This window comes from Zonotrichia leucophrys, chromosome 4 (genome assembly GCF_028769735.1).
Source record: "Zonotrichia leucophrys gambelii isolate GWCS_2022_RI chromosome 4, RI_Zleu_2.0, whole genome shotgun sequence".
Classification (NCBI taxonomy): domain Eukaryota; kingdom Metazoa; phylum Chordata; class Aves; order Passeriformes; family Passerellidae; genus Zonotrichia; species Zonotrichia leucophrys.
The window spans coordinates 53,121,071-53,142,687 of record NC_088173.1 but is presented as its reverse complement, the minus strand read 5'-3'; the positions used below and the strand labels follow the sequence as shown (position 1 = coordinate 53,142,687).

The 21,617-nt window shown below is 37.0% G+C and overlaps 1 protein-coding gene across 7 annotated transcripts in view; it reads left to right on the top strand.

Annotated features, from left to right (window-relative positions):
• Positions 1-21,617, top strand: part of SORCS2 (sortilin related VPS10 domain containing receptor 2) — a 538,682-nt gene that overhangs the window by 506,543 nt on the left and 10,522 nt on the right. Inside the window, exons 21-27 of one of the 7 annotated variants that reach the window (XM_064711728.1) lie at positions 839-962; positions 2,655-2,767; positions 4,298-4,423; positions 8,980-9,079; positions 10,571-10,673; positions 19,049-19,194; positions 21,306-21,367. In XM_064711728.1, coding sequence (XP_064567798.1) covers positions 839-962; positions 2,655-2,767; positions 4,298-4,423; positions 8,980-9,079; positions 10,571-10,673; positions 19,049-19,194; positions 21,306-21,367 — 774 coding nt within the window. Of the gene's footprint in view, positions 1-838; positions 963-2,654; positions 2,822-4,297; positions 4,424-8,979; positions 9,080-10,570; positions 10,674-19,048; positions 19,207-21,305; positions 21,386-21,617 lie in introns of those variants that run through there. The other 6 variants (XM_064711726.1, XM_064711727.1, XM_064711725.1 and 3 more) reach the window with 6 other exon arrangements.

Here is a 21,617-nt window from a genome sequence, read left to right as displayed (position 1 = left end):
GAGTCTAAAATAACTGTCATATAAAAAATAAATGTGTTATCTTAAAGGATATCAAAACATTTAGAGCACTCAAACAATGTAGTGTTATTCATTTGTGGATCAAAGTCTATATACATGTCCTAGAGCATTAAATATCAAAGTATTTCTGCTGGGGAGTATTTATTTTATAGCTGGGTTAATTTCTTTTAAGGTCATTTTTTAAATAACAGATAAGATATTTTCTTTATGAGGCAGACTAAGTGTGACAGAGGAATGCTTCAAATATGGGCAGTGAACTTTCTTCTTGTGAATGTGCTGTCTCCCCTAATCCCAGCCTGTATCTGTTCATCATTATTGACTTTGCCATTGCAAAAAGAGGCGCTGAGGGTCTTGTGAAGGGTTTTGTCACTCTTAAGGATGTGGTCAGGGAGCAGAGTATCTCAGCTCCACATCAGAGGTGACTGTGGGCTGATGCTCTAAGTTGACACCATTAGTCCTTTTGACCCTGACATACCCTACATTTTTTGAGGCAAATGAGTTGCTTCATATAATCTTGTAGAGATTGTTGAGTCTCACTCAGACTCAATTAATTTTAGTGGGATCTGACTGAAAACCTAATACTTGACTGATTACTCTAAAAGAAATATTTTCCTCATCTGGCTGCTTGATTGTATAAGATCCTTTCAAGGAAAGAAAAATTCTGTATTGAAAATTGTAGTTGATCGATTTGATAAAATATTGAAAAATTTAAATTTTATGTGAAATTTTTTTGATAATATTTTATCAACAGTCTTTCTCAGCACTGTTCTGATGGTTCTTGCTGAAATTCTGTTTCCAACTGTTCTTTGTTTTTTTAAAGCCACTGCTTACTTTGGAGAATTTTCTAGTGACAAAGTTTACTGAGACAGGTGATGTCAGAGTTACAGTGCAAGTTTCCTGTGGGAGCTCTATGCTTCAGGACTCAAAAGTTGTCCATGTTTTTGGTAAGACATTAGTCTTTTTCCTTTTTTTTTGTTTCATATGTAATTTTATTGGATGTCTAAAACCAGCTCTACCACAAGTGAACCTATTGTAAAATTAAATCTAATGCCAGATTTAATTGTTAAAATTAGAGGCATGAACAGTCACTCAATAACTCCAGAAAGCTCAACAGTCAAACATTTTCCTTTGCTTCTTTTAAATGTTACTGTGGTTCCCAAATGCTATATGTGTTTGAGTTGTATTTTGGCCAGTGACTAGAAAGTTTCCCAGAATTTATAAGTAAAGTAGTCTAAATACCTCTGAAAAAAAACAAAACTAAAATGCTCTTGCTCTCAGCATTGAAAACCATGTCAAATAATTGCCTTTCATCACAATATATCACTGTTACCTTGATGTTTATCTGAGATTTTGGATCAAATATAGCTCTGCTGTAATTATCAAATAACCCTTCAGCTCTTGTTCCATAATGTGTCCTGGTGTGGCTTTTTTGTGTTTTATTATGTAGTGACAAGGCAGAATATACTGTGAAAAATGCAGTGCTGGGAAATTATTTACATTTGTATTTGTGCTGTCACATGTGGGAATTGTGATAAGTAGAAAAGCTTTTATTTTAATGCAGAGCTAAAAGCCTTCAGCTATCATGCAATGCAAGACGTGATACATCTCTGTTGTCTGAAGAAGATTCTGTTATTTTTGCTTTTATTATACTTACTATTTTGAAATAATGGCAAAACCCCCACTTTTGCTAAATGGAGCTTTTATGAACCTTCTCATTTTCAAGGATAAATGGATATAATATTTATATTGCCACTTATAAATGCATCGGCTTTTTAAGAAATCTTTAGAAGTATAACTCTCTTAGTATGAATACATCAATGGCTTTTTCATTCCAGTGCTTCTTTTGCCAATCCTGATATCAAGAGCATGAAAGTACTGGCCATCAAGAAAATAAAGAAACTTTTGAAAAAGAAAGCCATGTTTAAACAAAATTCTGTTGGAAATAGTGAGGGGAAGCAGGTTTGACTTGTGCATTCCAGAGGTTCTCTATCCCTGCTTTGCATTAAGTTCCCTAGGTTTTCATCCAAGGATCCTGTAGGGAGAAAGGGAAGATTTTAGAGACTTCTTTCTGAGGATCATCCCATTTCTAGTATTTCAGATATTTTTGACAATATCCAAAGAAATATTGTACCTTTGTTTTATTTTTTCTTCAAAGAGGTAAGTAGTTAGCCTTTGCAATATAATTTCTGTTCTTATTTTCATATCTAATTTGTGGAGTAACATATTCATTTTATACAGAAAACAGAAACATGTAGTGAAAAACCCCCCACATGCTTATGATTCATTGAGAATAAAATCCATTGGTACATTATCATTTCAAATAAAAGAAACCAATGACTTCTTTTTAATACTCCCTTATTGAGCTAGGGGAAAATTATCTGGAACATTATGAGCCCAGAGCATGTATGTGAATCTGCTTGGTTTCCTTTTCTTCCTCCTCTCTTTAGTCTTTGGGCACAATTTTGATGGTGTTGATGAAAATACAGAAAGAAATGGAATGCCTGACAACAGAGAGCAGCAGGGGTCCTAGATACTGCAGTGCTGCACAGCATAAAGTGCTAAATAGAGACTTTTAGTTCTATCAAACCCCTTTTGCAATCTAGTTTATTTCTTGCTATTTATTTTTGTTTTCCTAGATCATTTCCATGTTCTTCCTCTGAAGTTTACTAAGGACCTGGACATGTACAACCCCGACATACCAGAGTGGAGGGAAGACATCGGGCGGGTGGTGACGCGACTCCTTGCGAAGGTGCTCCTTCAGATTGGTCATGAAATGTTCCCTCACCAGTTGTAAAGCTTGAAGGTTAAGTTTGAGCCTAGTGTCACTTTTAAGTGCAAGCTGTTGATGATGATATTGTAACACAGTTTAGGTCTAACACAGCCTAATTGGCAATTAATGCTAAATATTGCTCTCTGGGATTAGGGGTAGACATATTAGCAAACACTGATGACTCCAAAGCAGGAAGAGTTAAGTAGTTAAGTGTGGTAGATTTAGAAGCTAAGCCATGAGTAATATAAAAGACATCATCTTTGTGTAAAAAAAAAGCAGAAAGAAAGAATTTCCTATGCTTATTCTGTAACTTTGAAAATTATGTATAATATACAGGCACTTAATTCATGCAGTGGTTTTTCAGAGCATGTTCACAAAAGAAATCTGGATTTCAAACAGATGAATCCTGTAGGTTAAATCAAGTATAAATTATGCAGTAGCACTGTGGCATTAGATCACCTCATGGAAACTTTGGGCTCGAGAGCTCTTTAGGCACACACCCTGTCAGCAATTGAGGGTGCACACACTGACTTTCATAAGAGTAGTAGCACTGAAGTACAGCTTGATATTGTTTATAAAATATTTGAATTTTAAATCATTTTACTCATCCTGGATTTGCAATTGTGCAAATCAGGTTCTAAACTTTTTGACTTTATAGAGTTTCCTGCTTTTTTTTTTCTTTGAGATTCTTATCAAATGACAAGTGAATTTCTTGCTTTTATCAACTTAAATTCATTCCATAATGAGTTCCACTAGTGTCAGTCAAAAAATATTTTACTCCCCTATAAAAATAACTCTTGCATTTTAATAATTACTGAAACATTTACCAAAGTATATGAACAATTTAATCGAATTTCAGAATCTCTTTGAGGAAGGCCAAGGAAAGTGCCCAGGGTATGGTCACTAGAATTGTGTGGCTACATTGTACAAAACATGGAGGAATTCAGGACTAAAAGCCAAATTAGCACAAACTATTTTACAAAGAGATGTACTTGACTTTCAGCAGGGAAATGAAGGTATTCATTACAATTTCAGGAGCTGAACCTGAGTGTTCTTAGTCTCACATTGAAGAACTTCTCTCTGTCCATTAAGCACCTTCCTAAGCAACCTTCAAAAGGCTAAAGTTAGCTGTAATGAGTATTCACTTCTAAGTCTACGCTGTGTCTGAATGGCCCACAAAGGATCCTAAACCACTTTGAATTTTTTTTTGTATGTGCCTCAGAAGTGCTCACCCATTGCAGTTTTTATAAAACCTGAAAACCTCCTCATTTTGCATCTTTTCTTGATGCCACTGAATTACTTTAATGTGATAACAACACTTAGGTCTTCCAGTATTCAAAGAACAACTCACATTTCAGTACATTTATGTTTGGCTTTGTTCATGTTTCAGCTTCTAGTGGAATTCCCTTTAGATATTAAGGATCTAAATAATGAATTCTATATGCCATATGTGGAGCTACTTATGTATTTTATATAAAACACAAAGTATGCCTCTTCTTGTCTTCACAGGAGACCAGTATACCTGAAGAAACACTCATGACAGTTGTGAAACCTGGTCTGCCCACAGCTGCTGACTTGCATGTGCTACTACCAGCAAATCAGCCAAAAAAGAAGAGAAGCATAACAAGTGATAAGGTAACCAGAGCAGTGCACATCTGCTTAGGACAGCCTTCATCCTGTTTTGCACTAAGTGGCTGTAGTCTCATTGCCTTTATATGAAATGAAGAGGTGATCCCTGCCTGTGTAAAGATCTCACTCCTATCTGACAAGATACATGTGAATGCTGCAGCAGCTATGTCTGCTGTGTTTGACAGTGTCCAGACAATCACAATCTACTTTCTGGTATTAGTGTGTTTCTCAAGAATATTTAATATTGGTCTATCTTTTAAACAGAAACAGCAGTGATACTTGTCATTCTGTGAAGATCCAGTAGTGCAAAGAGTCTCTGCACTGTCTACAGAAGGAAATTAGATTTCAGGTCCAAACAAACCCAGAACCTTAGTCATTGACCCATAATGTAAAGAGTATCAAGCTCTTTACTTTATGCCCTTGTAAGAAAATGTCATTTTTAATTGGTAAAAAACAAATTTAGTGAAGACAGGATTGAAAATCAGACATTAGTTTCTCCCTAGTTGTTTTCAAACAATGTTTCCTCCATTGTTAGAGACTTCATGCCCATTGAAAACCAGAAGACTGTTTGGTACGTACAATTTATTATACTTGTCTTTTTACTGTGATAGAGAAGAAACAGATCCTAGCTCTGTGCCTGTACCTTGCAGTTCATGTCCTGCCAGTTAGAAAGAATCAGTGTAAGGTGTCCTTAACTTTGAAGGGCATTTTAAAGCTTTCTAAGACAAGATCATGGTCTCTGAAGAGCTGGGGCAGTAGGCAAGACAAAGCTCTTCATATTAACATAAACCAAATAGGTTGTGTTTGGAGTTCATGAGATGTACTTTGGAAGGACAAAGGAGTATGTTGAAGTTGTCCAAGTACTTGAACAGGTGTCTATCATTGAAATGTGTAAGCGCACAAAGCTTTCTATGTTTTTGGCAGGCACCCTTACTGTTCTCCCATGTAATCACAGTGAGAATTCCTGAGAGTCTGAATTCCTGATTATGTTGCAGGAAATAGTTAATTTTTGCAGGTTGTTTCTTTTGTAGGGACTCATTCATGGACTAAGACTTTCAGCCAGGGGAACATTGCCACTTCAAAATTATCTGAAAATGCACATTTCTTGAGGAAACAAGATGAAGTTTCTAAAGGAAATTCCTTATTCTGAGCCAGTGGGGAATGGACATGTTCAATAATTTAAGGAAACTAATGGAGATAGATTATTTTGGTTGTACAAACACTTTACTTCAGTGCAAAGTGTTATGCATATTAGTTCCCTTTAAAACTTAATTTCTATATTAGTGCTGTGCTTTAAGGCAGCTTAAAGAGTATTGGTTAAAATCAATGCTGTCTCAAAGTTTTCCTCATGTTTGTGTATGAAACATCATGTGAGTTACTTTAAAGCATAAAGAGAAGCAATCCCATGCTGCAAATGATTTGGAAAAGCTGCCATTCAGTGGGGCTGTAGGGATGTCCCAGTAGTGTAGCAGGACACAGTTTTGTAATTCGTTCTCCAGTAAGACCTTGCAAAGGTTTTCTGGAGCTGGAGGAGCAGGGGAAGGGGAAAGAAGTTGTATAATCTGGAGAATTTGTGTACATTTCTGACATGGTTATGATGAACCAAGTCAGACCCATGGCTGGAGCAGGAACAAGGGAGACAGAAGCAATTACAGCAGCCTTTGCTGTGCTGTGATGATAAGTCAGGTACACCAGTCTCACATCTCAACACTGACTGTTTTTAGAGTACAGTGCTGTAGAGATGTACAGCCAGTCTTCTTGTGACAGCTGCCTACATTTCTGGTTTTATATTACTGCTAATAGACATTGTTTTAGCTATTGATATGTGCATATAAATGTGTTGCTTTAGACTTGAATGGCAAAAATTTTGATAAAATGTGTTATATCAGGATCAATTGTGACTTGAGAAATATTCCAAAAATATATCCTATATAAATAAACTTAGAAGCAATAGCTTCTGGTAAGTCAGCAGGAAAATACTCATGTTGTCATATGTTTAAAGATTCCTTACATTCCCTTCTGTTACTAGAAGACAATCTTTAAGATTTTTATCATGAATCAGTGAAAAGATGTGCTTTGTCACACTGCTTATGCCAGTTCTCAAAGTCAGAGTTGTGACACTTTTGTGAGGACCCAGCAATGCAGAATGTTTTCTCCACATTTGGAGGTGTCCCTGATACCTTTAACTTAGGCATAGTTATAAAATGTCTTTTCTTAAAGAGAACCTCTTTGTTCTTGGCTGAAAACCTTTTAGATTTGGGAATATTACATTATTTCAGAAAGATTAAAGGCAATAATTTCTTGCTCAGGCAGGGAACAGCTGCTTGCTGGAGTTTTTATTGGTGCTTTACATGGAGTGTTGGGATGTGATGCTGTTTCATAGGTTAGTCATGTAGAATATGAATCATTACTGATAAAAGTAGCCATCAATAACAAAGATGGTAAGTAAGCTGTCAGTGCAGCAGGAGGAGCTCTTTGGAAATTCTGAAATTTTATTCCGCTCTGACAAGAGCTCTTTTTGTTTCAAATATATGCAGAGAGAAATAAAAACTGACTGTGATTTAACCTGCTTTCAAGAACAGAGAAATTTCAAAAGTTTTCCTCTCTAATTATTGACTCCAGAAAAGACTTGGTTGCTTAATTTATGCACATCTACTGCATGTCTAATGTCAGGTGGGATAAGTCCAGTTGAAAGAGTCAATTAAAATATAATTAAACTATAATCTGGAAGGCAGGGGCTCTGAGGAAGATTTCTATCCAGACAAACTACTTCACAAAAATTCCCAGTGAGTTGCTTTGGCAAAAAGGGAAAGTCAGAACCCAAGATGTAGAAGTGGGTAAGAGTTTGAACAGTGTCATTATTTTTCATTCTTTTACATTCTTATAATGCAGGAGCCATTGTGTTGACATGTTCAAATATTGTCATTGTAAAGGATGTAAAAAAAGAAGATGGAAAATTCAAGTTCAAATGCTGGTATATGAACCTTCCACTTAAGAAATCTAGAGAGGAGCTCAATAAATACCATGGGGCAGAAAAAAACCCAACCCATGAGCACTGAAAAAAACATCAGTCTGTCAGTGAAATAAGTAAGCCAGAACCTTTGGCTGGATTCACATTCATATAGATTGGGTTCAAATCCAGCAGTGAGGAGTTAAATAACAAACAAGTCTAAATCACTTAAGCAAAAACCACACCAAACATTGGGTTACTTATGAACCTGCCAGGAAAATATGAAGAATCAAAAGTTATGGAGCTCAGAAATTTCATTTAGTGGCTGTAAGTCAGATTAACCTAAAGTAGTTGTCTCTCTGGCACTGTACACCATGAACTCATGAATGACCCTGGATTGATACAAAGACATTTTATTCATTGATAGCAGCATCACTTTAAGGCCTCCTAATCCTAAGGAGGAGTTACTCCTAACTCCTAAGCGGAGTTTTCATATCCATTTTCTTTTCAGTCTTTAGGCAACAAGATAAATACTTAGGAGCTGTATGCTGTAATTGTCTTGTGAAATAACTGAAGCCATGCTCACTTCACCATTACGTTGAGTCATTCCCACATAAAAAAATTTTAATATAGTCAGTGGAATAGCTTCAGAAGTTAGATATTCCTCAAAAAGAATGATGATATTTGAACTTTCGTATAGTGCCTGTCCATAATATGAGAGGGACTACAGGGATTTTTATCCATTATACTTCAAAAGCTTGTCAAAGATGAGCACCATAATTGATAATATCGTAAAAGGAGTTACTTTTGAAGGTTTCATGGATATAAAGCAAATTTCTAATTTGGCATCCTCTGGGAAGTCGTGTCCCAAATTATAAGGCATAGAGTATAAAACTAGCTTTGATCTTTTAGAAAATTGACCATGTTGAAGACACAAGCAAGTAGAAAGTATAATTCAGACAATTTGTCATCCGGGGTTAGGATGTGAGGGTATATTTAATGGTTCTGCTCCATAAAAATATGAGAGACCATATTTCACTTTGCTCTATCCACTGGAGGAAAATGGGAGGAATACTGATTTTTTTTCCACATGAATGAATGTATCTATTTCTATGGAGTATTGTTAAAAATTAGCTATAAATGGAATTAATTCCATTTTAGGTAAGGAGGTAAGGCAAATTATGACATGTAGTTTATTATTAAATAGTAGTTAATTTTCATGGCAAAAAATCCAAAGTTGGCATCACAGGTTTTCTTCTGATAGGTTAGAAGAATGGGGGCTTCTAATATGGATTATGTATTGTGTGAGTTATGGCCCAGGTAAACCCAATAGCACGTGCAAATTGCTTGCTGTCTGTCTCATAGTGGGTAAATGTAAAGACTTGGATAATCAAAAAGAAAGATTTGGCTATAAAATTGTGATGTTTTCAGCTTTTATGTCTTCTGGAGTTTTGCTTGATTTTTAAATATTGAATTTCTTTTAGATTTCAGCTCATCATTGACAAGTGCTTTCGCCATTTAAAGAACCAGAGGTTTTCCTTTTTAAAACATTGAATGTCTCAAAGTGGAACAGAGCACAAGACATCTGACATTCTCTCTGTTGTATTTTCAGAGAATAGCAGCTATAAAGCAGGCCCTGAATGCACACAACATCAGTTTCTTTCTGAGGGGAGGATACTGGGTCTTAGTGACTTTAGCTGACTCCGGTTCAGGTAAATATATAAATAAAGCTATCAATGGACCAACTTTTGGATGCCTGTTCAAGTTCTGATAATTTAGAGAGAAAATCATGTATGTGTACATCTAACACATATGTATATATGTACTTGGTACTTGTTACATATAAATAAACATAGATGCATATATTATTTTACGAATGTTTATTTTTGTATATATGTATATATATGTGTATATATATGTACACATACATTTTCATTTGGTTGTTATTAACAATCACAACCAAATAATTTTTTAATGTTTCCATTTTGTCATATCTTGTGATTTGTATCACATGCTTCTTGCTTTTTCTGTGTAACCACAACATAAAGTAAAGACCTCCACTGTACAAAACAGTGCTCTGAAGGAAGACCCAACTAGACTTCAAAAACTCATCTGGTGATCTAAAAGCCCTTTAGGTTGCACTGGCTGCTAAGAAAGCAGAATTTCTTTGTCTTTATATCAGCCACTAACTGCTGCTCTGACTACATGGGTCTAACAAGGCTTGCTGCATCTCTGCCATGTATCTCTGATCTTCTGATCAACTAATGGGAAGATTGCTGTAGGGTCTCCACATTACTAATCCTGTCCTGAGATAAATTGTGTTTTTTCTCTGTTTAAAACAAATGGAAATGGGGTGGGGGCAAGGGGAATTGGCATTTCCTGCCTCCCTGGATTCACTGTTGATGGAAAGTGGTTGAAGAGAGTATGTGTGTATTTTAAACAGGGAGATGTTAAAATGATGTTTTAACCATAAAGCCCAGCTTTGATTTGAATCTTTTATGAGAATGTCGTGTGATTTTTGTTTGTGTATTATCTCCCATAATATATCCTTTATTAATTTGTGTTGTGGGAGAACAGCTTTAGCCAGGCATTATCAATTTTTGTAAATTATGGTGTGATATTTTATCTGTCATCTCTCTGTAGAAAACAAAGCTCTTTTATCTAGTTTCTAATGTAGAACTGTGCTAGTCTTACTGTGGTACCTTGTCTGGCATAAAGGGTTGACATTTGTTTGCCAGCACAAAAGGGATTGAAAGAAGTCCATGTTCATTCTGCCTTTACCAATGCATGACCTTGATGAGTTCATTTGTTGTTCAGAGCCTTAGTTTCTCCATCTGTGAAATTAATACAGCCCTGCTTTTGCAGAGCAAGTACTTAGGGTGTGTGATCACTTACTATGATAACTTTAAATTCCCTGAAAAAAACCCAAACCACCACTGCGTACCCAAATAATTAAATCTTCAGGATCTTGGTTTTTGCTGTTTGTTGCTTTCTATTTTTTTAATGGGTCCTCTGTTCTTCGGTAACAAGTCACCAACTAATTCTGTGGTTTTGCCTTTCTGAAGAAGCCAGATGGGGTAAAAAGAGGTTGCAAAAACAACAACCAAAGTTTTTGACCTGATAATTAAATAGAAAAGAATGCTCAAGAATGTGAATGATGTGGAAGGGGATGTGCAAAACTGTTCTTTTATTTTGTGTTTCAGACTCTCAGAGAATTGGAGGAGGCAGTGGCTACTGGGCTATTGTGGTTCTCTTTGTTGTTTGTCTAGTTGCAGTTGGGGCTTTCATCCTCTACAAGTTCAAAAGGCAAGTAAACCCTAATCAATAGATGCATTTTAATAATTAGATTTATCCACAGATTAGCAGGACAGAGTTTGTCATTTATAAAGAAGATTTCTTGAAGAATTGCAAGAAGTGCACCCCTTTGAAAAGTCATATTTTTCTGAACTTTTCAGACATCAAGGTACTGAACTGTTGCTTGTTTCACTTGCTCTGATCCAAGATAAATATCAACAATATAGGAACTATGGAGAGTTTGTTCAGTTTGACTAAATAATACCATCAAGAATCATAGCTGAACTAAAATATCATTCCTGATTAATTCCCTTCTCATTACTCCTAACAGTTATGAATAAGCTAAAACTATTGGGACAGGGAGTGCATCTGCAATGCTGATTTGCTTAAAAAAGTAGTTTTATCAAAGCATGTAATGCTCTGGGGCTTCTCTTTGCACACATTACATTTTAATTGCTGAGGCAATGCCATGGAAAATGACTGACAGAAAGAAATTAGCGTTAACTTGGCACTAGAGTGTGGGGAGGCAAGAAATATTTCTGCAGGAAATATTTCTTCTGTGAGGGATATTCTCAAAACTGAACAATGCCAGCCTTGAACAGTCTGATATATCTTTAGACTGCAATTAATTTTAATCTGAGCTGCTTTGTAATTTAAATAATTTGTTCTTGTTCATGGGACAGTGTTATTATTGTCTATCCTACTGGCATTTCTGTATCTCTGGGGCATTCAGAAGCTGTTGGGTTTGAGCATACTGGAAACAAGCCATCATCATCATCATCATCATCATCATCATCATCAATCATCACTCCTGTTGTCCTTCCTCAGTGAGGATTCATACTGATTTGCCTCATTTTTAGGGGGTGATTTTTATTTAAAATAAATACAAGTTTATAGAACTATCAGCATTAAGTTTGTGACAGCAGTAAATGAAGCTAGCATTAAGTAAGAGTTTGTTTAGCTAAAGGATTTTTATGTCAATAGAGAAAAACCCATTTTTCTTCAAGAACCTGAGTTTTTTAGAGTTCATAGTGACTGATTGCTTTAAAGGACAAAGCACAGAATACTGAATCAGCCTGTCTAAAATGGAATAAAAATCCATTTTGCTCTTTTAGGTGCCTGAAGCAAGGAAAAAACATAAAAATGGTTGATGTGATGTAATTATATTATTTCAATAGCAATACAATGGAGGATTTTCTGTTTGTGTTTCAATCATAAAATTTCCTTGTGATATCTTTTAAAAGCTATCAGATTTATATCTTTTATTAGCTCTTAAATGAGAGCAATTAAATAACAGTCACAATTACTGCATGGTAGAAGAAGTATAAAATATTCAAGAAAGGAGTAGAAACATATTCTTCCTTGAGTTCTTTCTAAAATGCTCTATGAACCATTGCTTTATAAGTGGAGCTTTTATTAAGGAGGAAAATACAGTACAATTTCCAAATTGTGAGCTTGAATGTCTCTTGCACTTCTGTATATAATTCATGAAAATCATTTGCATTTACATTTGGGGGCTGGGGGTTATTTAGATGCAAGTGAGGACTATTGTGAGATATATTCAAAAGTTTGTCAGTAGCTTGAAAACTGCTGTTGGCATTGATGAATGGCCGTGCAATAGTTTTCAATTTCAGTCTCTATCTTATCTGTTTCTGAGATATTTGAAAGAATCCTTTTTAAATAATACTGCTAAGCTCTTCAAAATTGACAATTTTTTGGTTGCATCCTTCTTTTGCAATTTCTTCTTCAAACAATATTAAGCACCTAATCAGTGCTATGTTTCAAAAATCACTTTTTCCTCATGGGATCCCTGTGAACTCCTGTCCCACCAAAATCTTGAATCCTTTTTAAAAAGTCTTTCCTGTGTTGATGGAGGTGGTTGGTGCATTGCTGGATCCCTGTGGAGTGTTTGTTGGGAGTACAGTCCCTTTAAAGTCAGTACAGTGAGTATGTAAGTTTACAAACTCGTCCACAGGGACTGAGGCTATGAAATGAGTGTCCTTTATAGATATAAAAGTTGCAAGTTATAATACATTAAGGAGACTTTTCACTATTATATGCCTGGGTATTAAAAATTAATTTGCTGAAAGAATGCCATAGGCAATAAAAAATATTCAATTTTAAGTGATAATTTCAGAATTACTGTGGCTTATGGTAACTCAGATAACTTGGGGAAATAGAAATATTATTTAATTCCAAAGAGAAATTACAGATGTGTAAAGTGTTGAAATGACAATACTGTCCATAATTATGATGTATGATTTACAAACCTAAGGAGAAGATGGAAGACATTTGGTGGTGCCTTCCCGTCATTCATGGAGATTAATACAAGGGTTAAAACTCTTTTTTCCCTACCTCAGTGAAACTTTTTTGGATTTTGGTTTTATCACTACACTGAATGGGGTCTAGAGGACCTGCAGCTAGCCTTGGAGCACGTGTAAAGCAGGTGGTTTGCAGGAGACTGCATGAACAGGTCTTGGGCTGCTTTTTCTCTCTTTGCTGGCTCAAAGCTAATTTTGATACCTGCAAAGATGCAAGATGGAAAAACTGGCTTGCAAAATAAGATGGTAACTGGATTGGCAGAGAGTTTACAGCTTCATACACGAGAGCATGTCATCTATTGCAGTGACAGAATTCCGACTTGTGATGAAAAAAGGAGAGAAAATAGCAGGCCTTTTTGTAGACCTACAGCTTTGATAGAAAATGGCAAAACATGGCCAAACTGCCCCATGGATTCTGAGTGCTGAAAAATCTTGTGCCCAAGCATGCCCAAATTATTCCTGAAGTCTGTAATTTTATGATCTGCTGGATAACCAAAACTGTTATGGCTGTCTAGCTAATGATTGGATGACTGTAGGTCACATTTTATATGCTCTAATCCCAAATACTTAGGCATTGACTAGGAAGACTGCTGCCCTCTGTTTTCACAGGGTGTAAAATTGCAAGTGTTTATCCTTCCATGTCCCCATTCCTGAAATTCATGCACCCCCCCACTTTATTTGATGGTTTCTTTGTGCATCCAGCCACTTCCAGAAAAACTGGTGCTGGAGTCCCCAGAGCTCAGGAAGTGACTTGTGGCAATCCCAAGCCATGGTTCTTTGCTTTAAAGAAAGGAAAAAAAGGAAGAATCCAAAATATTTTCAGAAACACAGAGGTTGGATCCTTTGTCATCAGAGTAGATAAGGACTTCAGATTAGGGCTATTTTTACTCTGTATAGGGCAAGTAAATTTCAAATTATAAATGTGATGGGTTTTTAAAAACTAATTTTAATGGTGTTCAACAAATGACCTGTTTGGTTTATCTGAGCTATTGGCTTAGAAAGTTTAGGGGAGGAATTTTGAGCGTGGCAACAAGGAGCAAGGGGTCATTCCTTGCAGGTGAACCAGCCCTTCCTGTGCAGGAGGAGCAGAGCTGCCAGCAGCTGTGGGTGGAGGGCAAGCCACGAGTGAAGCGACGCCCTGCTCTGCTCTGCTCTCACGTCCTGACTGTGGAAAGCACCACAGAGTGGGTGCCTCAAGCAAACAACATGTTGCAATACTCGCTAGTATGCTCCAGTTGTTTAAGCATCCAGGTAAAATGGACTGCAGCTGCTTATTTTGCCCACAACAATATGAAGCAGCTGGAAAATCATTTTGAAAAATTCAGAGCTGTTTCCTAATGTGGATCTGGGATCTGCGTATATTTTTTTATGGCATCTTTACTAGATTTGGTTCAGTAAAAACACATTTCTTCCATTCCCTTTGAAACAATGTTTGTTTGTTTTTTTTTTTGGGGGGGGGGTTTTCAAGCTGCCATCCAGAAAAAGATTTCTTCATCCTCTCAGAAGAAGCTTTATGGTGTGGGATCCTGGGCAACAGTATAGAGAAGGGAAATAGCACTGTCTGCACCAGGCAAAGTGGAGGAAAGGAAAATTATATTTTAGCCACATCAAAGCTGCCATGTAATCATCATGCTACTAGAGGAAGATCTGAAATCATCATTTTCTTATTTTTCATTTCTGTATAATAACAGGATATTAGAGTAGCCAAACCAGAGCAAATAGCTGGCTTATGTATTTTACCTGGCTAATTGCAGCAAATTCGATTCTCTGAAAGAAGAAAGGTGAAAATCTTCACCTTTTAATTTGTATGCAAACTACTGCAAACTGCTTTACTACTTAAAGTTGCATGCATTGTTTTCACAAGTCACCATGAATTGTCTTCACCCAGATTTATCCCATTTTGTGTGTATTCCTTTTTTGCCTGCTACTATCAGGTACCAATTTTGGTAAATGAACCCCCTCTTGGGTCATTTCCACAATCTGGAGCAGAACTGTGTTATCTTTCTGCCTCATTGACTTACTATCTCATTTTCAGTCTCTGAAGAAAAGCTATCTTTTTTCCCCACCTTGCTTATACTACTTTTATGTTCCATGAGAGCAAGCTTAGTCCCAATCCATGCCTTTTAGTGATAAAAAAAACAGGCACTAATTTAATGTTCCATAATATTTTGTAAAAACATCCTCAGAAATCAAAGTAATAGCATGGAGGAAAGATTTCAGAAATGAAAGAGGCAAGTATATCAGGAGTGCCTTAAAGCACAAAGAAATCAGTCATCTGAACATTTATCCAAACATAATAAAGTCAACACCACAATAAAGTATTCTATTTAATGAATTACTATTAATTTTTTATTTAAGTTCCAAGAAAATGCTACATTATTCCATACTCTTTGCCATGTGAATATGTTCATATTTTTTATAGTAAACTGAATTTTAATCAAGCCTTTGGAAAATAAATGAAGTTTCACAAAGGCAAATGGATATTTTTTCCACAAAGAAGGAATTGTAGCCAAATAAGCTAGAGCTTAAATGAGTAGGAATCAATATCACATCCCACTCCTGCTGTTCCTTCCTGCTGAACATTTCTAAGTGCTAACAGTTTGGGGTATGGATTGATTAGATTTTGTGAATAAAGGAAAGAAAACAAAGTACTTCCTGGAATAGCTTCTTAAAGGTGTGGGACCTGGAGAGCTTGGTGAGAATCATGTGCTGTGATGTTCTTTAGTAGTGGTCTGCAGAATTACATCTCTAGCTCGTGTTTTTATGGTCCTCAAAGCAGGCATAATATTTCTCCTTTTTCATGATTGAAATAAAATGCTACAGGAAAAACAAAAGGAACTAAAAATGTAAACCATGGAGTGCTGCTCAGAAGAGGTAATTGTCTCCAGTGATGGATGTGAAGCACATGCATTTTGCAGATGAGTTAAACTCCCAAAGAAACTATTGCATAATCTTCTTGTCTGTTCTTCTAAATGTGCTTTCAATTTTCATATTGCTGATACAAATCTCTTGAGTCAAATTTCATGTCTTGTCATGTTTTCACAGTAGTCTTTTATGTAGGCCCAAGAATTTCAGCTCTGCCTGCTTCAAACAGTTACATTGGACTCAAAATTAGCCACTTCTTGAAGAAGAGCAAAGCACATCAGGGTACACTAGAGTTTTACTCTGTGTGAGTAGGGGTGGCAGCCTCCTTCCTGCATGTGAAGAAGCAAAATTGCCAGAATCAGGCCCATCTTTAGCAAGGCTCCAGTATCCACATCCTATTTCATCCCACAGTGTGGTCATCCCCCATAAACAGAATATCCGGCACATGTGTTAAAAATGCCTCTTGAAAACACTTGGACTGTCATTTCCTTCAGGGTGGTTGAGTGTAAAACTGAACCACCATGAAACACAGAGAGATGTCTGTAGTGTATCAAAGGTCTAATGCCTACAGTGCATGTCTTCTCAAGGCCTGTGATATCCTCCTTCCTGCAATCCATTCAATGTTAGTCTTTTCCAGGTAAGTGTGAGAAGCAAAGGAAAGATTGGAAGTACTGAGTACCTCAGCTTTATAACTTCCCCAAAGGATCTACACTTAGCAGGATTGGGCAGGTTGTGGCGATGAGAAATAACAGCTCACTTTTTTTTTCCTCCTTTTATTCCTAAACCATAAGGAAATGGTCTTAGCAACAATACATTTAATGGTTGGTTGCGAATTTGAGAGGTTTCTTCATTCTCCCCGAACATCTTTACTGGTATGTGTTCTGCTCATGGTATCTCTAACTGGTAAGTCATGCAGGAGCTGCGAGTTGAAGCCTCAGGATTTACGCCAAAGGACCCACTTTGACCTGGTTTCATAGGCAGTAGTCACACTAGCAGCTCTTCTCCCTTTACTTAACTGCAAAGGTCTGATGTGCCATATGGCTTTGAGATGTTTAACATTTTTATTATGTCAAAATTGTTTTGATAATGCCATTGATGCTTCTCCAATCTGTCAGAAATAGTTCGGAGAAGGTTATTATAATTATTGTAGAAACATATGTGCTAATTCTGCAGATGTGTTACAGAGACATTCTTCTGGGTTTTGTCTCCCTTAGGCTTTTGATGGTGGACTGAAAGTGAACAGTTTGACAGGTTTGATGCAGGTCTGATTGAGAGAATAGTTTTCTACATGACCAGTTTCATTACCAGACACATTAAAAACAGTCTGGAGTTACTGGCCCTAGAGAAACAAAATCACAATTAATTACCTAATGTATTTGTTTTGGTTATGAGGATTGTCCTTCCCTCTTGCAAAATGGCTTTTTTTAAAATCCATATAATGAAAGGAGAGTGATGCAGGGCTTGGCTTTGCGAGTATGTTTTTGTTGGAGGAGCCCTCAGACCTGTTGAAGTGATCATAATAACACACCATTGTGTCATCAGACCTTCTTTCCATCCTTGTCCTTTTCCTTTTGGTTTTGTACTACTTATAAATAATGGGATAAAATATCTAATTTTTATTTAGAGATGTAATTGTGTGTGTGTGTGTATACACATACCTATACAGATATGTGTGTTTGTATAGATATATAGGACTCAATTTATCTTTTGGATTGCTCAGATTAAAGGAAAGAGATTATCTTCAGTCATCTTTAATTTTTTAGTAAATTCCATTTATTTTCATTACTTTGATGCAATGGAAGTTGTTTTTCAGAATAGTTTGTTGCAGTTTGTTTTTTTATCTCAAAATGGTGCCCCTTGCTAAAGACACCTTCTTGTGAAATGGCATTTAAAACCGATCTTCTTCAAAAGCCTAGAGAAAATAGAATAAATTGTATATTTATCCAGCTTTTAAACTGCCACTATAATATGGAGCAGGAGATGGTTGCTTTTAGAGAGATGCCTAAAAATTAGTGTCACTTTTTCTATTCTCTCACTGTCTAAAGGGGCTCAACAGAAACCACAGCTGTTCAACCCTGATTTTTCTCTTCTGCTCGTTGTTTTTCTTTTCTGCCCACTGTAATAATCTGGCTTTAAGCACAGACTTTGACAGCCATGATCTGCTGTCATGCTGCTCAAGCTGTCAAGCAGCTTCTGGCACTGTAGGAAATGGAGCTTAGAGCCTGCAGCTCCCTAATCTGAAGTGTCTGCTTGGTGCTTGGGAAGGGATGTCCCCATGTGCCTAGGCAGTCTGCAGGTGAACACAGCTACAGCACAAAGGGTATGGCTCTTGAGGAATGTTTAAACCATAAAATCTGCTGCAAAGCTACCAGTCCCTGATTTTTCCCTTTGAGTTGACAAAGTCTAATTTAAATTAATCTAGTTAAGAACCCCTTCTCTTTATTAAGTCTTAAGCCTCTCAGTCTCAGCCAGGGTGATAATTTAATATGATGCTTTTTGTTTCTCTAGATTCCAGTCAGAGCGAGTGAATTATTGCCTCTTGTGGAGTTTGTCTAATTGATCAGTTCCCAGTCCAAACTTTATACTCTGTCTCCTTCAGTGCTGCCTGCTAAACTTAACCAGCCTCTGTCTTGTGCTTCTATTGATGCCTGTTTATGTTCTCACTCCTTCCCCCTTGGTCCTGGCCTCCTGGCTCTTCAGTCTGCTCCTTTCCATTCCCTGTTTCCTGGACTTCTCCTGACTTTTTCTCCCTGTCCCTGATTGGCTATGAGTGCCATCTGATGCTATCCCACTTCAGTGCTCAGGGAGATGTGATCATGATTGCAGACCAGCTTAATGTATGTGAAGACACCGGAGATCACAAATGAACATCCACTGGGCCCTTTTATTGCTTGAATTCTTAAAATAGATTTTCTGTAGCTTTAGTAATTTTTTTTCAACATTGTCTGTTAATCTTAGAAATGGATGCTAAAATATTATGTTAGTTTGAAGATCCTGATAAGGCACTTATATAAAACTGTTACAGAGAACAAAGAGTTGGTAAATTGAGGTTATAATCACAAAATTAAGGAAGGATGGGATTGGTGATGACGATTTTTTGTTCTGGAACAGCTTTGCCCTGCTGAAACTCTGCTCTGATGCCCGTGTGTGTATGACACAAAAGAATTCCATCCCCAAATTTTTTCTTCTTGTCCCATTTAGGAAACTGCCAGGCAGAAATGTCTACGCCCAGATGCACAATGAAAAAGAGCAGGAGATGACAAGCCCTGTTAATCACAGTGAGGACACCCAGAACATCATCCAGGGTGAGGAGTTTATTGATGATGATCTGGACTCTCAAACACTAGGTAACGCAAGAGGTAACTTCGTTTTTAGCTTATACATTTTCATAAGTAGTTGATTTTAAATTGATGTTTGTTTTCATTTTAATTCTTTTTCATTTTCTGTTCCGTCTCAAAAAGATGCAAATGGTAACATCAGTAACAAGGGATTATCTCAATCACCTTTTGGCTTGCTTGAGATACAGGCTAATGTATGGATGATGTGCTATATAGAGCATGAGTGCAGACATAGTAGTTTAATGTCAGGAGACTGACTTAGACAGTTGTAGAGATAAATTATATGTGGTAGAATGGGATATAATCTGCAACAGTTGAATTCACTCAGTAATCCTCTGAATTAGTGGAAAATTGAGTTCAGGCCAGAAGGATTTGTAGAGTCAATGCTTCTGTGATTTCAGATGGATTGTATGGAGATCCATTGCTTTATTTGCCTTCATACTCCAATGGCATTTAAAGTTTTTGTTATTAGAAACACTAAATTTATTCATATATTAAAAGTATTATAAGTCTTCCTTAATTTAGCTGTTGATTTTCTAGTATTCATGAGGTGGTTATAAAGAACCCATGAGGGAAACTTTCTGTGAGTATCTCAGTGCAAATGATTTCAGTGTCAGGTGGAAGTGCATATCCTGGCACCCTGTGGCTAGTTTTAATGCAACATGGAGTTCTGATCTATAATACATTGTCTTCAGACTGCTTTCAGGTCACAGTGTGAAAACTGTAGGACAATGTAAACAACACCCAGTTCCATTTCTGGAAATTTGTTAAAATAAACCAGATGATCCAAAGCTTTTGAGATTTGTAGCAGTAGATTGATGGTGTGAAAGGCAATTGTAATGTCTTCGTGAACCCCAAGGAAGAAGCTGCACCCGAGGTAGCCTGGGCAAGACAGAACCTGGTCTGACGAGAGATTTTTTTTATTTTGGGTTTCACCATTTCTGTTTGTTGTCGATGTCTTTATTTTCATTTGCAGAACTGTGTGTGCTTCTAGGTTCTTGGAGGTGCAAGCTTTGAACACAAGGGAAGAATCCAGCCTCTTGCTTTGCTTTGTGTATTTCTATCTCTTCTCTGACAACCTTGTGTATGAGTATCACTGCTTTCATTCTAATTTTGCAAGACGACCTTTGCTGCTCCCCTGACTTTACCGGAGTTAGTTCCAAAAACAAACCTGGGAAAACAAAGTCTAAGTTAAATTTGTTTGGTCATCTCATCTCCAGGGTCTTTAGAGAAGAAGCTGAATGCTAACAAGGTCCTTGCAGACATGCCTATTAAAGTGGAGCATTCAAACACCTCTAGTACAAAAGCATAACTTCTTTTAATGGTAGAAAATCCCTTGTGGCTTATTTAAAAGAACGCAGCTTGGGATGCTCTAATAAAGAAATGCATCCCTGATTTGTAACACTTTTAGAATTAATCTCTGCTTGCCCTGCACTTGTCACTCAGAGGAAACAAAAATCTTCCATCTGAGCAAAGCATTGTTTTTCGGTTGAAGAGTACAAGATATGATGTTTTGATGACATAAGAATGAGAATGTGATTTTGAGGTGATTTGTGCTTCAGCCAGGTTGTCTGCAGCAGCAGACTTTCCAGGGGAGTGTAAAAAGCTCATTTTTGTGGATCATAATCATTTGTATTTGTCAGCTACTGTACAGCCTTTAGATAGAAGATGTTATTTAATACATAAAACTACACTCCTGCTCACTCTACTGTTTTGTTATTTGCAATACTTTCCACTAGCTCCGGTATTGCTCAGTACTGCCAAGAAAATATTCCCATTAATGATACTCTATTTTATCTGGTTTAGACTATAAAGCATGTTATAATCCCTGCTTTATATTAAATTCTGGTTTACTACATTATTTGCAGAAGGTTCCTATGCTATGGAGATCCCTCCTAGTTCTGGTGAGCTTTCTCCCTCCCTCTTGGGAGATGTCCATGCACAGCAGGGAGTTACAGGCCTGGGTTTCTGTTTGTTCTCTCTCTTCTCATAACTTTTGAATTTCCACAGTACAGTATTTCCAGACTCACCCATCCACTTTTTTTGTTTTCTATATATTTTATGTTGCCTACTTTATCGCAACCCCCACCTTGGGACTCCTCAACACCATTACCTTGCAGTGACTCCTTCTGGGAGAAGTGGCAACTTGAACAGCTACAGAGTTCCCTTATTGCTGATGCCGGTCAGTGTCCAGTCCCAGGTCAGTGGCATGTCGAATGGACGCCTCAGGTTCCATTCTCCTCCCTCACCTGCACCCCTCGAGACAACTACACCTTTATAAGCCACAAAGAGAACCAACTTATGCTGTCACTGGGATAGAAACCCTAGGAATTCACCACAAATCCACCACCATGAGCAAAAGCTTTGTGCAAAAGTGTGCTGTAGGTACATGGAGCTGTTGCACCAACCTTCACCTGACCTCTTGTTTGATA